The following is a 17,085-nucleotide window of genomic DNA, read 5'->3' as shown; positions in this document are numbered from 1 at the left end:
CATTAAATAACTAACACACTTTAATTTCTAAATGTTATGGATTTTGTACCACTTTAGGGACTGTCTCATTTGCAAAACAGTATGGATTTAGTTTATGTATTGTCTTCACATTTTCTCTTCATAGACTGAACCTTTGCTGCCTTTCTACTAGTATACCTCGTCATTTATAGGGTTTACGATAGCTTAGGATGGGCTAACTGAACCAACTAAATTCAAACAGGTTTTCTTCATGTACAGATGAATGTGTGAATAGCCAAGCAAGTTGTAGAATACCTTGTCTCTGGTCTTCACTGGCTGACACTGTGTTGAGGAATTTTTGTGGCATAGATAACACCACCTACCCTAGCATTGGTTTGTTTTTTTTTGTTTTTTTGTTTTTTTTTTTGTTTTTTGTTATTGCTATGTTTACTATTCAGATGGTACAACATTCCTGTGTGGAGATCTTCTTCTTTCGGCTGCTCCTGTTAGGGGTTGCCACAGTGGATCATCTTCTTCCATATCTTTCTGTCCTCTGCATCTTGTTCTGTTACACCCATCACCTGCATGTCCTCTCACCACATCCATAAACCTTCGCTTAGGCCTTCCTCTTTTCCTCTTCCCTGGCAGCTCTATCCTTAGCATCCTTCTCCCAATATGCCCAGTATCTCTCTTCTGCATATGTCCAAACCAACACAGTCTCGCCTCTCTGACTTTGTCTCCCAGCCGTCCAACCTGAGCTGACTCTCTAATGTACTCATTTCTAATCCTATCCATCCTCATCACACCCAGTGCAAATCTTAGCATCTTTAACTGTGCTACCTCCAGCTTTGTCTCCTGCTTTCTGGTCAGTGCCACCGTCTCCAACCCATATAACATAGCTGGTCTTGCTACCATCCTGTAGACCTTCCCTTTCACTCTTGCTGATACCCATCTCTCACAAATTACTCCTGACACTCTTCTCCATTCACTCCACCCTGCACACTTTTTCACCCCTCTTCCACAATCCCCATTACTCTGTACTGTTGATCCCAAGTATTTAAACTCATCTACCTTCGCCAACTCTACTCCCTGCATCCTCACCATTCCACTGACCTTCCTCTCATTTACACACATGTATTCTGTCTTGTTCCTACTGACCTTCATTCCTCTCCTCTGTAGAGTATATCTCCACCTCTGGCAATGCAAAATTAGATTTAATGCTGAAGAGTTCCTGTGGTTCCCTCTCTGGGCAGTGTTAATAGCCCTCCCCTGTGTTTGTAATCCAAACCTGAGGCCAAGTAAACATTTTCCTGAGCAAAATGTCTGCAGGCAGCTTGATTAAATTTTGAGGGTTTTGTGAGACTCTGCAGACTACACTGGTGGAAAATAATCTGTTCCTGCCCGAGAATAATTGCGAACTATTCTGGAAGACTGTAGAATTTTTCAACTGAGGAGATCAGAAACATTTAAACGGTTAATTCTTTTTATACTCTATATATTTGATAAGCAACTGATTCATAAAAGTCTCGGAATAGTTCCTTGATACAGAATTAGCTGTCCTTGGAAAGCCTGCATAGAGTGCCTGTATATCAGAACATTCCCCAACACAAAGAAATCGTAGTCCAATGGGCTGTTTTCTTGTTTCGTAGTGGTACATGTTGTATAACTTTTTAGGGCAGTTTTAGGCTGATAGAACTTGAAGTAGTATTGCATCCACAACAACAAGACAGAAAATTAATTTGCTTTCAGTTGCACTAGTCCTCACAGGTGGTGCAGTGGTAGTGCTGCTGCTTTGCAGTAAGGAGACTGTGGAAGATTGTGGGTTCGCTTCCCAGTTCCTCCCTGTGTGGATAGCGCTTTGTGTACTGAGAAAAGCGCTATATAAATGTAATGAATTATTATTATTATTAGTGTGTTTGGCATCCTGATACCTTCTTTATAATCCTTTTTTGTAAGGGAAAGAAAAATTAGTGGGATGAAGCTACCCTTCTGCATTTGTGATCTTTCTAACTGGCTAAAGAGTTAATTTTAAAGCAGGTGACCCATCTTTGTAGGAATCTAATCTCTGAAGAGAGTGGGCTGAAAAATTGTAGGTTTATGTTTCTGCAGCTGCTGAGCCAGCTTTGGAGAGTTGCCATGGTCTTACTCCAAAGCATTCATTGGCTTGTCATCTTTACGGCATTTGGTTTTATATTCTGGCACCGAAACAGCTGATGCTACCCACACCTTGCAGTATTATGTCATTAAGTAAAATAACAAAGTCTCATAGTTTCTCTTTTAGAATAGTTTTAATGTCGGACCATCTCATACCAACTCTGTGCTCCAACATCTTGGTCAAATCATTCCCTTGTATTTATTTGGGTGCCGTCTTTTTCATTAAAAAAAAAAAAAAAAAGACACCAAGACACACATGAGAGGGGATGGAATGAATAAAAGAGAGAAACATGCAAAGAGAATATTTCTTCTCCTTGCACAGTGCTCCACTTTGCTTAGTTTTCTAGTAATGCCCTTGCAACCCCCTAACACAATGGAGCTGCAGTTAATGTGTGCAAATCTCATGTTCTCTTTATATGTGTTTCTATGTAATGCTTTTTTTGGGATCTGCACATAGCTTTCTCATGATTTTAACACTTATTTTCTCTTGTTGGTATTCCACTTTTTTACCACATGTGAGGGTTTATTTTTTAATATTACTTTGCATTCTAATTGTAAATGAATGAAGCTCAATCAATCATTTAATTCATGCACCTCAACATGACATCCTTATGTATAGTGGAATGTACAAACATGCAGGGTAGTATAGTGGCTAGCACTACTGTTTAACAGCTACAGGGTTCTATGTTTGATGCTTAGATGTGTTAAAGCCCTCTTTAATAGACTGGTAACCCATACAGACCTGGTTTCTGTCTTGCACTCATTGCAACTTACTATAACTGTGTAACAGACATAACACTTTTAGAGGTAATCATACTTAACTTGAGCAAGCCCTTTTGAAATTGCATTGCTTCAGGTTTGGTATAAAAAAAGAAATGTTATGGAATTTTGGTGAACTCTGCAAAATGTATTGAAGTCAGTTGAGAAAGAGAAGTTGAACATGTTTTAAGTGAATTATCATGATGCACAGGTCTTTTAAGTGCCCCAAGGCTATAGAAGTGTCTGTCAGCTATGTCAGATCAATTAGTATGGTATTTCCCAGGGGTGCCCAAGAAGGGGGGGGGGGGGAGGATGAGCACCCCAGTTGCATGGATACAATGACAGTAGACCCATCCAATGAACAAACGATTACTAGCAGTGTGTATGTAGAAAAGTCTGCAAGAACAATCACGGCTTGAAGATCCACCAAGTGAGGAAGTAGTGTCAGGTGGGAGCAGGAGCAGCACGATGCACAGGTGTTCAATCTGGTGAGATGCAGGAGGAGCCAGGCCTGGACTCGCCCCATAGTGCCTGGAACCTCCCAAGTGTTGCAAACCAACCCCTCTACCATCAAGTCTAACAGGAGGCAGATCAAATGGCCTGCAGAAAACATGACACTGTGGGAACAGTTTTATAATGTCGACAAAATACTGGAGGAAACAGTGAAAATAAAAGCTGATGGGAAGCTACAAGCTATGACCACCATTATTGTCACCATAGCCACGGAGAGGTTTGTAGAGGAGAAGAAAAGCACCCTACTTAAAAATCATAGAGCAGTGAGGATCCACAACATCAGGCAGGAGATGAAGGTACTCAAGATCCAGTACAAAGAGGCAGGGCAGGAGGAACGCATTGGCTTGGCGTAGCTGATGCACATCTTTCTGAAGAAGATCAGCTTCCTCTGTAGGGCTGAGTGGCATTGGAGACTACAGTGCGAAAAGGCCTGAAAACATGTAGCCTTTATTGCCAACCCCTTCAAGTTCATCAAGGCGCTGCTAGGGCAAAAGCGCAGTGGGAAGGTGGTCTGCTTGCAGTAATAAATTAATCAACATCTGTGTCGGATGTATAGGTACCCATAAAGAGAGCAGGAGTTGGAAGAGGGCATCATCTTAATAGACCCCCCCTGAACTGGATGTGCAGTTTGACTTGTCAGAGCTACATCTGAAGGAAATCAGAGAGGACGTCCACAAAACAAGGGCAAACTCTGCTCCAGGATCAAGTGGCACGTCCTATAAAGTGTACAAGAATTGTCCCAAACTATTATGTCTATGGAAAATTCTGCTGTTCTTCTGGAGAACAGGAAAGATCCCAAATCCATGTAAAGTACCTGAAGGGGTGTAGATACCGAAGGAGCAAAACTCCACCCAGATAGTCCAGTTCTGCATCATCTCCCTGCTGTGTGTTGAGGTAAAGATCTTCAGTACTGTTTCCAAGAGATTGTGCACCTGCCTGACAAAGAACACCTACATCGATACATCAATCCAGAAGGGAGGCATTTTAGGGATACCAGGCTGACTGGAACACACAGGAGTGGTGACACAACTCATCAGGAAGGCCAGAGAGTACAGAGGTAACCTGGCTGTGTTGTTGCTCAACTTCGCAAATGCCTATGGCACCATTCCACACAAGCTTGTACAGCTTACATTGACCTCATGTTCCCAGCAAGATTTGAGAGTCTCATTGTTGATTATTATAACAATTTCAGGATGAGAGTCTCTTCAGGAGCAATAACATCAAGCTGGCACAAGGTAGAGATTGGCATCATTACAGGATGTACGATCTCTGTGACGCTATTTTCCTTAGCCATGAACATGCTCACCAAGTCTGCTAAACCACCGTGCAGAGAGCCCAGAATGAAAATCTCTCAAAGGCGATGTCCATTAGGACATTCATGGATGACCTTACAATCACCAGGGAATCAGTCCCAAGCTACAGGTGGATTCTGAAGGGGCTGGAAAAGCTGGTGGAGTGGGCCAGGATGTGTTTCAAACCAGCCAAATCAATATCCATGGCACTGAGAAAGGGCAAGGTGGATTTACCATCACAGGCACAGCCATTCCAACCATCACAAAGAAACCAGTCAAGAGCTTGGGCAAAGTATTTGACAGCTCTTTGAGGGACACATGATCCATCCAATCAACTCGTACTGAATTGGATGGCTGGCTGAAAGCTGTGGACAAGTCTGGCTGACTAGGGAAGTTCAAAGCATGGATCTACAAGCGCAGCATTCTACTCAGAATTCTGTGACCCCTCCTTGTCTACAAGGTACCACTCTCAACTGTTGAGAATCTGGAGAGAAATGTCAGCAGCCACCTTAACAGATGGTTGGGGCTGCCAAAGAGCATGAACAGCATCACATTCTATGGCAACAACAAACTGCAACTGCCCTTCAAATCCTTGGAGAAAGAATTTAAGGTATCACTAGCCAGAGAAGTGATACAGTACAGAGGGTCATGTGATCAGATGGTGGCCAAGATAGGGATCCAAGTGAGGACTGGCAGGAAGTGGAGGGCAGAAGATGCGGTTTAAGAAGCAGAGCAAGGCTGTATCACAGAAGGCTGGTCAGAGTGGTTGCTCAATGCTGAGCCGGATTAGGATCCCTTCTAACTCCCCAATTATATACTTCCAGAAGGAAGGATGGGCGCCATCTAGTGCAGGAATGAGATCAGCAGTGGAGGAGAGGAGATCCTGTAAAGCTGTGGGAATGAAGCAGTAGGGACCTTGGACATGAGAGGAAAGTGACTAGGTATGAGCTCTGGAAAGCTGAGCCTCACTGCATTAGTTTTCTCATCCAGGCAATATGACATGCTACCAAGCCTGTCAAATCTGCACACATGGTGCATAACCGAGTCACCAGCATGCCCACTTTGTTTCAAGTGAGGAACCTTAGAACACATCCTCAGCAGCTGTACAAGGGCACTTGGAGAGGGAAGGTATAGATGGAGGTATGATCAGGTCCTGAAGACCATCGCTGAAGCAATCGGCACAGGATGTGAGTGGGCGAAGTGGTGCTAACCCTCCAAGAAGACCATCAGCTTTGTAAGAGCCAGAGAGCAGACAAAGCCTGATGAGAGATCATCATTTGCAGGCACCCTGGAATCAACATGTGACTGGCAGTTGGTTGGCAATTGGTTGACCTTGGACAGCAGCCGAAGTTCCCCAGCCACAGAGCCACCCTGCAACCAGACACTGTCCTGATGTCTGAATTAACCAAGCAAATCATTCTTCTGGAGCTGAAAGTCCTGTAGGAAGGTTGTTTGTTCGAAGCCTTTGAAAGGGAGCTGTCCAAGTACATGGAACTGGTCAGCATGCGTTAGCAGTCAGGATGGAGAGCTAGGTGTCTTCCAGTGGAGGTCAGGTGCAATGGATTTGCGGCCTGTTCTTTGGTCAGACCCTTTAGCAGTTTGGGCATCAAACAAGAGAGGAGGTGGAGAGCCCTCCACAGTACCATTGAAATGGCAGACAAAGCCTCAAGATAGCTATGGCTCAGGAGAGGAGAGGAGTGGTATGGGGTCAGAGTAGTTAGCTGTCTGGGCATATGTTGGGGGCAACCTTGGTGGGGTCACCTGGAAGAGAGTATGATGTTGAAAGATCCGAGTCACTCTGATCCCAGGAACATCACTACTAAAATGTCCAGACTGAGCCATCAGCAGATATTCACAGCTTACATTGTTTTATTACATCTGATGAATATATAAACAAATATGAAAACTGTCAGTGCTCCATTTCTTTCAGTTAGGTAAAAATTACTACAAAATAATTTGAAATGGCTGTGTTTTTCACACATCATGGAATATGAAGTACACAATCGGCATGAATAAGAGGGATTGTGGTGCAAGATTTGATTTTAAAAAGAGTGATGCTCATACTTTGGGGGTTGTAAGTACAGGCAGGTGAAAAGCCAGTCTCTTGAGTGTTTAATGGGAAATTGGTTAATTGCTTGTTCACATGCAAGCGCAATTAGCGCAACCATTCACCATCGATGCTCCATGAGTCTTAAGGCAAAGCACCTTTACCCACAAGGTATAAAATGGTTTGAGTGGGACAGAAGGGATGCCTAGGGAAAGTGGTGGGACTGTAGAGCCAAACTTTGTGTGTCCCAGTGGGTGGAATGGAAGCCAAAGAATGTTGACTGCGCTTGCCGAAGTCTCAGCCCTGCCTGGAAACCCACGAACAGGAGAAGTCAGGAGAGAGATGCACTGGGGCTCAGAGAGAAAAGAAAAATGATTCTGACTCTGTACAGTGGTGTCTTGGTTTGCGGCATAATTTATTCCTTAAATTTGCTTGTAATCCAAAGCACTCATATATCAAAGCGAATTTCCCCATAAGAAATGATGGAAACTCAGATGATTCATTCCACAACCCAAAAATATTCATATAAAAATTATCAATACAAAATCAAAAGTAAAAATATATAAAACAAATTAACCTGCACTTTATCTTTGTAAAGAATCGTGCATGGTGTGAGGAAGATGATAGGAAGGAGGGTTATTGTGTAGGACGACTTTCACTGCTGTTTGTTGGCTCCCTGGAATCTTTTTCCTTTTTTTGTGACTTTAACAAGAAACCCATACAAGGACAGTTGCTTTTGCCTCCTTTTGAGGATTTAGTGGAAATGTGACATTGCATTGTTGTTAATCAGATTCATCGCTCGCACTGCTACAGCCTTATTCGGGTGGTGCTTTTCTACTAAATTTTGCACTCTTTCCCACATCTCCCTAATTTAGTACAGTTACTAAAGAACAGTCACTACACTTGGACACAAAATAAAAAAAAATGCTTTACGCACACACACTTGGTCACAATGTTATAGTAAACAGTACATGCTCGTATGGATGTTAACTATACTGTACAAGTGAGGCACGCTGACTGAGACCGAACATGGGAGACAATTACCCACAATCCCGCACCGAGAGAGAAGAACCATAAATAAAAATCTAGTTTGATATTTATTTCTGATGCAGTACATTCCATCTCTATCAAAGATCAGTCAATTTTTGCTTTTACAGTATCTACAACTTTTGAAGCTGCACTGAAAAGCCATTCACTGTTCAAATTGGTACACATTGGTGACCAGCTGTTGTGCTTACATAGCCAAGGAAGAAATCCAACTATATTAGTTGCTCAGAATAATGACAAAGCAAAGCACCAACATGAGGCATGCACCTGAAATTTATACTGTTTGTGTTTTGATGTTGTATTATTAACAATTATTTTCTTTGCTTGCAATGTATCTGTAAAACATTTTGTGCTCATGAATGGTATTTTGTTGCTTAAAAAGATGCACGTGAAAATTGCTTTAACGAAGATTACACTTGAAAACATGGCCCTTCTCAAAAATTGAAAGCTCTGTATACACAAATTGACTTGATCAATGAGAGAGTGCTCTAACATTTAATCCTACATTTTCAGTTCATTCCACTATTAAAAATGTAGATTTTTCCTGAGAACTTTTTTTTGTGATGTAGTGTCAATTATGCATGCATTAGTAGTGTCAGATACACTCAGACATTTAGAGCAGTTCTTTTCGCTATATAGGGTCTTGTATATAAATTGAGACTTTCTGTGCTTTACAAATCACTTAATATACTAAAGGTTGTAATGTGATTTTCTTTATATGTTTCCTCATTTATTATAAATGATGATATAAGCTAACCATACAAAATACAAATGGGCTTAATTTAAAAGTAAAGACTTTTCTGATTTTTAAATTGCTAGTCTTAATATTTATACAATTGCCATTGCCACTTGAAATTTACATGATGGATAAATGTTCATTTTGCGCTGTTGGTAGCTGTGAAAAACTTCTAAACACCAGGTGTAACATTGTTTACATTGCAGGTTTATTTGTAGATACAGCATATCTAAAATTAATTCAGCAGGGAATTCAAGGCAGCAGAAGCAAAATGTATGTGAGGATTTGAAGCATCCAAAAGGGGGCAATTGTGTGATGTGTGCGAAATTCAGGGCAGCAACAAATTTAATGCATACAGTATATATGCTACATGTGAAATGAAGGGCGGCACGGTGGCGCAGTGGGTAGCGCTGCTGCCTTTCAGTTGGGAGACCTAGGGACCTGGGTTCGCTTCCCGGGTCCTCCCTGCGTGGAGTTTTGCATGTTCTCCCCGTGTCTGCGTGGGTTTCCTCCCACAGTCCAAAGACATGCAGGTTAGGTGGATTGGCGATTTTAAATTGGCCCTAGTGTGTGCTTGGTGTGTGGGTGTGTTTGTGTGTGTGTCCTGCGGTGGGTTGGCACCCTGCCCGGGATTGGTTCCTGCCTTGTGCCCTGTGTTGGCTGGGATTGGCTCCACCAGACCCCCGTGACCCTGTGTTCGGATTCAGCGGGTTGGATAATGGATGGATGGATGTGTAATGAAGTAAGAACTTTCATTTTCTGTTCCGTTGTATTGGGAACTGGTGCAGCAGTATACTGCAATTAAATAAACTAATCTCTCCTTATTTTTTATAATGTTCTTTTTTTTTTATTAGTGTAGCTGTGCTTGTTGAGGGTTTCCAAACAGTTCAAAATTCAGCTACCAGAAAGTCACTCCAACAGTTAGTATGACTCGTTGTACAAAAAAAGAACTCCACAGTCCCAGTGTCTTCATTTTACACGTTTTAAACAAATTCAAAGCAAAACAATTTACACAAAAAATGAAGAAGAAAGCTGATAATGCACACAAAAAAGAAAACATCTTGTCTATAATGTTTCAAGTCTTAAGTGTCTAAATAAGTTTCTATATGTTATCACATACACTAGAATTGCTGAATAGTAGCGTTAATGTAATGTTAACGGTCAGCAAGCAATGCTTTTCTGTCCAGCAGTTAATGTTTCTTTCTGGTTCTCTAACTACAATCTGAGAGCATTCTGCTGTAACACAGGGAATATAGCTGAGCATTAAGATCATTCCATTAAATTGTTCGCTTATGAGGGTAAAACAAAATCTGTTAGCTATGTGAAAGCTACATTCTACTCAAATTAGGCAAAAACTAAGGTAAATTTACCACTAACATTAACTTAAAAGATTTGGCTCTTACAATTATATGGACATAGTGGTTGCTTTGTCATTAGTGGCGTGTCTTTGCAAAATTTTGGTTGGAAACCAATCATGACTGTGACTTTTGTTGCACACGGTGATTCACCAGCAAATAGCAAAGAGTATCAACTGCAGTAACTCAAAGCTGAGTAGAGAGATGTGAAAGTTGAATTGTATTTAAAATATTAAAGTGTGTAAAATAAATGCAGGTATATTCTAACTTCAGATTAGTGTTTGACAATCCTAATGGAAATAAACTTGTACCCAAAATAAGCCTGCACAAACAAAAGTCATATACATAAGGAAATCTGACTGCTACCCCAGAGCCCTTTTTTTTTTTTTAAATGGGAATTGGTTTACACAGCTAATGACATTACTATTTCTTTGCTTGACACTCGTAGGATGGAGCTGTTGCCAAGCACTATTAGCTGCTGGGTACTATCAGGCCGACAAGTACCAACAATTAGTATAGGTGCATCTTAAGTATTGTATGGTGACTCACATATCAGATTAATATTCTTCCTCCAGTTCCCTAGTAGTTCACACCCCAGCTGATTTTATGATGAAGTAAAAAGGTACCGTAGATACTCGCGTATTAGTCGATCTCGCAGATAAGTCGAGTGTATTGTTTAAGCCGAAAATTACGAAATTTGTTATGACCCGCATATAAGTCGAGGGTAAAACTTGACAGCTATCAGAGATAGAGGGTGACAATCAGCTGTTAATGGCGACAAAACTCACTGTCACGTCACAGGCATTCCCTCTGTGCTTGGAGAAATGCTAGACTCATTGACTCGGCAACTAATCCTTGCGTGTGCGTGAGTTGCGAAATGTAAACAAAGGCAAGATGGAGTCGATATGTCACAAGGGAGCAAAACGAGTGAAGAAAAGAAAACACTCAGCAGACAATGTTTTGCACATTTTCGCTGAGTCGGACTCTGATTTTTCAGAATCGGATTTTATTGACAGTGATCAGGAATCGAGCGAGAGAGTGAGAAGCTGGCATCAGCTGATCGGACACCAACCGATGCCGCGCCAGCTGATCGGCTGCCAGCTGAATGCATTCGCGCAGCCGATGCACCTACGGCAAGGTTCACATGGGAGGAATACCCAGACATTGATCCGTGGGAGCCGAACTGGCTACCGGACTTCACAAGACAGCATGGCTTGCTGTTGGACATGACAGATCACCCGCTGCTGGATTACTTCAGGCTGCTCTCTCCTGATGCTGCTTTTCAGCTACTGTCAGACGAGACAAACAGGTAGGCAGAGAAATTTTTTGAATCACGGGCTGCGCTTGCATCGCATTGATAGCGTGCGTTGCCTTGGCTCTTTTGATTCCAAATCTGGTTGCACGTGGCAGCTAATGGTATGTTTGTTATCCAAAACCTGCAAAAGCTAATGCTCAAATTCAAGTATTTCACAGTTTAAAGAATTATTTAATGAAATTAGAAAAAAACTAGCTAATTAGCAATAGTATTGCTGGGTTATAATTATTTCAAAGACCATGGGAAACGGCAGATGACTGGTGACTTAGCACCGTGAAGCGTTGAGTGTACAATGTCATTACCCAAATTCTATCGACAATTGTGTTGCCCCACGGATAAGTCGACACTGTTTTTTTTTTTTTTTTGAATGAATTTTAAGGCATAAATTTTTCGACTTATACGCGAGTGTCTACGGTAGTTTAGGCTGCTATAAAAAAAAGAAAAACAAATTCACTATGTTCGCGTTCTTGTAAATGAGTCTGTATGTTGAAGCACACTACTACAGCTGATGGTGGAAAAATCTTACATGATGTAATAAATTTGTGCAGCTAAATCAGTTGTATGTAGACCTCTACTGTAAGGGAGCTCTTTTAGACGTAATACTGTGCAGGAGAAAGTTATCAGAAACCTTTCAACAAATTTTGAAAATTTATCTATTTACATTGAACCTTTTATTGAACATGTGGGGTGTGTGTGTGCGCGCCCTGTGGTGGGCTGGCGCCCTGCCCGGGGTTTGTTTCCTGCCTTGCGCCCTGTGTTGGCTGGGATTGGCTCCAGCAGACCCCCGTGACCCTGTAGTTAGGATATAGCAGGTTGGATGATGGATGGATGGATATTTCAAATTGCATTATATTTTATCGATTAGTATAAAATTGATACATTATGTTTTTGTTCTTTTCTGTAATAATTCATTTTGTTTATTTTCCAGGATTGCATTTTAAGCTAATTTGCCTAAATTAATTATGCTCTTCCTCAATATCCTCTTTTTATTTAATAGAACAAAAAATCTGTTTTGCTACACAATTAGCTTTTGTGCAAGATTATGTAGGTATCCTAAATCTGCATTTACAAGTTTCAAATCAAACTCAAAAAGTTAGTTAACACTCTACTGAAATGTCTCTGTCTTAGTTATGTTTTTCAGAATGTCTTTTTTTTTTTTTTAATTTGGTTAATATTATCTTCTCTACAGCTAAAGATCTTATACGACAGACCAGTCTGGAAAAGCACAGTACCCTTTCAAGTGAACAGAAGTTTAAGTTGAACATGCTGTATGCCAAAAACAAGCCAGCTACCTTTACACGATATACCAGCGTTTCAGAGGAGGAGGGACAAGAAGTAGGGAAGCAGCCTTCAGCAGATATTCTACTGATATCTAACAATACTACTTTGGCAAGTCGCATCTGTACTCTGGAAAACCAGTACCAGCAAGGGTGTGAAAGACAGTGGAACCCCAACCTTGACAATGTCAGTGTCGATGTTAAGGCAGTAAAGGACAGGCTGAGCGAGGAGCAGCAACCCAAAACCCTGAGAACACAATATAGTATTGACTCAGAAATAAATACCAGAAACTTGGAAAAAACACTTATGACTCCTTTATCAAAGGATGTTGACTTTACATGGGATAAACTGGAAACCAGTTCTAGGGCACTAAAGATTAAGGATTTAGATTTCTCAGACCTCTTGGACGAGGAGGATATTGATGTCTTAGACATTGATGGGTTTGATGGCGATGTTTCAAAAGGCAGCATGATTCCTACACAAGCAACCCAGTTTCTTGGAACTACTGCTCCACCTCCACCACCTGGTGTTTTTTCTCCTCCTCCACCCCCACCTCCACCACCTCCACCCGGTGTACCACCTCCTCCACCCCCACCACCTCCACCTGGTGTGCCGCCTCCTCCTCCACCCCCACCACCTCCACCCGGTATGCCTCCTCCACCCCCACCACTTCCTCTCCAAGCAAATTTCCCCTTTCCTCCTCCACCCGCTGGTTATGTTACTTCTTCGCTGACATCCCCTCCTGAACTGCCCCTTACAAAAAAAAGGAAGACTGTGAAACTGTTTTGGCAAGAGTTGAAACAGCCAGAAGGACCAAGAAAATGCAAATTTGGACGTGGCACACTGTGGGCATCCTTGGATAAGGTTACTGTGGACACAGCCAGACTTGAACATTTATTTGAGTCCAAAGCTAAGGAGCTTGCTACTTCTAAGGTAGGACCTACTTGTGGCACTACATAATCCTGCAGTATTCAGATACTTACCCTATACAGTAAGAGAACTCCTTTGCGATCTCTGTACCAAGTATGTACCAGCCCATCACACCCAGAGAAGCAAGCATATACTCGGAAGGAAGATAAGCCAAGCCACAGGACTGTAGCATTTCATGCTGTCCTTTTCAATGCAGCTGACTTGTTAAACCTTTGTTGAATTACACACCTTGACACGCAGGCATGAAAGGAATAGTCTAAGCACATAAAATCAAAATTAATTATTTTATTGTATGCAAAGCAAAAAAAAATGGTCAAGATAGGCAAAGGCATTTAGAATCTTTGAAAGAAGAAAAGGTAGTTGAAGAGCTTGAATGGGACTTTAGCAAAGGCTCTGGGCTCACAAAGCCTGAGCAATTTCACTATCCAAACTTCTTCTTTTTATTTCATTTGCCCCTTCTAATCATGTGACTGGTCTATAATTCAAGTAATTTAGCAAAAGACCGAAAAGAGAGGCCAGGGGCAAAAACATATTGGAACAGACAAAGATAGAAAATTTTATCAAAGAAGTGGACTGCATTTTTATGCACTGCATCCCATGTATGAGATCTTCTGTGTCAAGTACTGTTTAGATGGATCACAGGCAGTTCTTAGAAAACAATGCGAGTGATGAAAGACATTCTTAGCAGTATATTTTTTTGCATAGCACATTTGGAAATAACCATTCCTCTATACTTTGAAATCACTTCTTATCTAAGTTTGTAATTCTACAGCTGGCATGTTTGTTATTTTAATAGTGGCATTTCTGATGTTTAGTTGTATTTTTTTTTTTTTTCTAGCTGGACTATGAAGTAATTTGTTGTGTTACGTTTGGCTTGATTGTGTGAATTATTTTCCTGAAATAAACATTTTTAATAACAATAATAATAATTAATAATAATGGTGGCAAAATATACTAAAGTAAGGCCAGTTGGCAAAGAAGAAGACATTAACACACATATACTTTAATGCTGTTCCAGGAATCATGTAACCTTTTAGTATCCAAAGTCATTGGGAAAAGACAAAATTTAACACTAGGGTAATAATGCTTTGAGTATAAGATTCTTATTTGTTTGATAATATATAGTAGGATACTCCCTTAAAACATGACCAGATCCTCATTTGGGCATTAATTGGCAGAGCTTCCTTATACATAGTAGAAACAAGAAAAGTTGTGCAAATTTCATACTTGGTTTAGTCTGATTGACAGCACTAAACTGGTTCAGTGTGGTGTTCCAACCAAACTGGTTCCTATCTTATAACCATTATTTCATTAAGTGCATTGAGCTTGGCAAAAGCACAATATAAATGTGGTGGTGGTGGTGGTGGTGGTGGTGGTAGTAGTAGTAGTAGGATTACTAGGATGGATTTCAACTTTACTTGACCCGCTTTTGGAAAAAAACTTCCAATTATTTATTTCAACATTTTTTTTAATCCTTGTTCCAGAAACCAGCTGAAGCCAAGAAGCAGGTAATTGTTGTCCTGGATCCAAAAAGGAGCAATGCAATCAATATCGGTTTGACAGTGTTGCCAGCAGTGCACATAATAAAGACAGCAATTAACAACTTTGATGAGTTTGCAATTAACAAGGAGGGAATTGAGGTAAGGATCTTAGCGATTTATTTTGGAAACCAGATTACTCTATGGGCACTAACATTTCACTGAAGCAGAGCACAGTCTATTGATACCTTTCAAATGTTATTTGCCAAACATGTTTTTATTAATTTACCTCTAGTACGTTTTGTCTCTCTCTTTGTCTGTCTCTCTCTTGCTCGCTCGCTGTCTACTGTACATTCACTTGTAAGCTGAGGTTAATGTAAAATTCACATCTCCTATCCTGCTTTTACTTTGCCATTGTGGGGTATTGAGTGATGTTTGATGAGGGGAAAAAACAATTTGAAACAAATTTAGACAAGTGATGCACCATTGCAAAATGTGAAAAAGTGAAGAATTCTGAATACTTTCTAAAGGCACTGTATATTACAGTAGTTTGTATACAGTATGCTTTATTTAATTATATGTAAATGATTACAATAGTACAATTTGTTCTAAGATCTTCAGAAATGTCTCTGCATAGGAGCACAACTAAGACCTGTTGGTGTTCTTGTGGATGTTGAACGATTTATAAAACTTTTTCTATTCTGTGACCTCTTTTAGTACACTTTATGGTAAATAGTGTATAAACAAAGATGCAAAAACACTGCTATTTTGGTGAGGAGTGGTCTTCTAAGAAACTAACTTCAAAAACAGAGTAACAGTGCTTTAGGTAGTCCTGGCCTTTCATAGATTAAAGGTGATCATGAGTCCACCATAAAGAAAATAATGAATAGTAGTGGTATGCTTGGGGTGGCAAACAATAAGAAAAAAATAAAAAAAATATTTTGTTTTGTATTGTACACAGACATGTTGAATAATCCAGAAGGCTAGTTCAAGAATGTTCTATGAACAAGTGAGATATACATGGAACCTTTTGACTTCACTTCAACATAGTGTTCATAAAGCTTAATTCCATTAACAAGCTCAACATGGTATTCAATACAGTACACCCCCAAAATTCATGGGGGTTACGTTCCTAGAGCACCCACGAATTGTGAAAAACCACGACTTTTGGATGTGGTTAAAAAATGCCTTTTAAATGCCATTTTTATAGTTTAAACCCTAAATACAGTATGCACCCAGAGCACTTTAATTTCGTTGCAAACTCCGCTTAATACATTACCTAAAAAATTACCTTAATACATTACCTAAAAACAGAATGTAAAGGTAAACCCGTATACTGTACAGTTTTGTACTGCTATGTCTCCCGCGGTGCTAGAATGTAAAATACCGATGTTACCACTATATGTACTGTAATTCATGCAAGCGCATTTTCTTTGGTATGCGCTGTCGTTTTCTTTGTTATAAGTAGAGTAAATACATAATAATTTAATTAAAATACAGTAAAATATACGGGTATTCACCAATGATGAATGATATTGATGATGATGATGAAGTAGCTCTGCAGTACGATGCAGAGGATTTAAAACTCCTCGGGTGGCTCCTCTTCTTCAGGCGCTTCAAGAGGAGTCGTATCTTTGGACGGGTCTTCTTCTGGTGGGATTTCGTGCTGGCTTTTCTTTATAGGTTTCAGGAACATTGTGATGGGAAGTTGCTACATTGTCTCCTGTAGTGAACTGCTGGTACAATTTCCGTGCTTTCTCACGGATGATGTTACCGTCCAAGGGGCTGTTCTTCCTGCAGTAGGTGATCCACAATGCCAAGGCAGATTCCATCCTGACGATATTTTTATTCCTTGTGGTCATTACCTTTTTGGCACTATCACAGAAACTTACAGATACGGTACTCCAGATCGCTGCTTCGTTCTTCATGTAGCATGCGGTGCTTTCATTAATGCCATAGTGGCACGCTACTGCAGCATAACTTTTTAGTTCCTGGAGCAAATCCAGTAGTTCAACCTTCTCCTTCAGTGTTTTAAACTTCTTCAGGCGCTTAGGCTCAGTGCCAGAAGCCTTAGAAGGTGCAGGGCGATTCGACGACATCTTGTGCGTTTAAGAATAATAAAATGAATACAATAACAAAATGAAAACACGAGGACACTCAGCTGGAGTCGCATCACAGGGCAGCAATCAATCAGCAGCAAGGAGAAATGAATAACGCTCTTGG

At 40.7% G+C, this 17,085-nt stretch overlaps 1 protein-coding gene across 5 annotated transcripts in view; it reads left to right on the top strand.

Moving 5' to 3' along the window:
* Window positions 1-17,085, top strand: part of fhod1 (formin homology 2 domain containing 1) — a 202,520-nt gene that overhangs the window by 168,222 nt on the left and 17,213 nt on the right. For all 5 annotated transcript variants that reach the window (XM_051931675.1, XM_028809357.2, XM_028809353.2 and 2 more), the window contains 2 exons: window positions 12,366-13,387; window positions 14,869-15,024. In XM_051931675.1, the coding sequence (XP_051787635.1) occupies window positions 12,366-13,387; window positions 14,869-15,024 (1,178 nt within the window). The remainder of the gene's footprint in view (window positions 1-12,365; window positions 13,388-14,868; window positions 15,025-17,085) is intronic.

The sequence above is a fragment of the Erpetoichthys calabaricus genome, chromosome 9, assembly GCF_900747795.2.
Source record: "Erpetoichthys calabaricus chromosome 9, fErpCal1.3, whole genome shotgun sequence".
NCBI lineage: Eukaryota > Metazoa > Chordata > Cladistia > Polypteriformes > Polypteridae > Erpetoichthys > Erpetoichthys calabaricus.
Note: the sequence above shows the minus strand (reverse complement) of the source record. Positions and strands in the feature narration are given on the sequence as shown.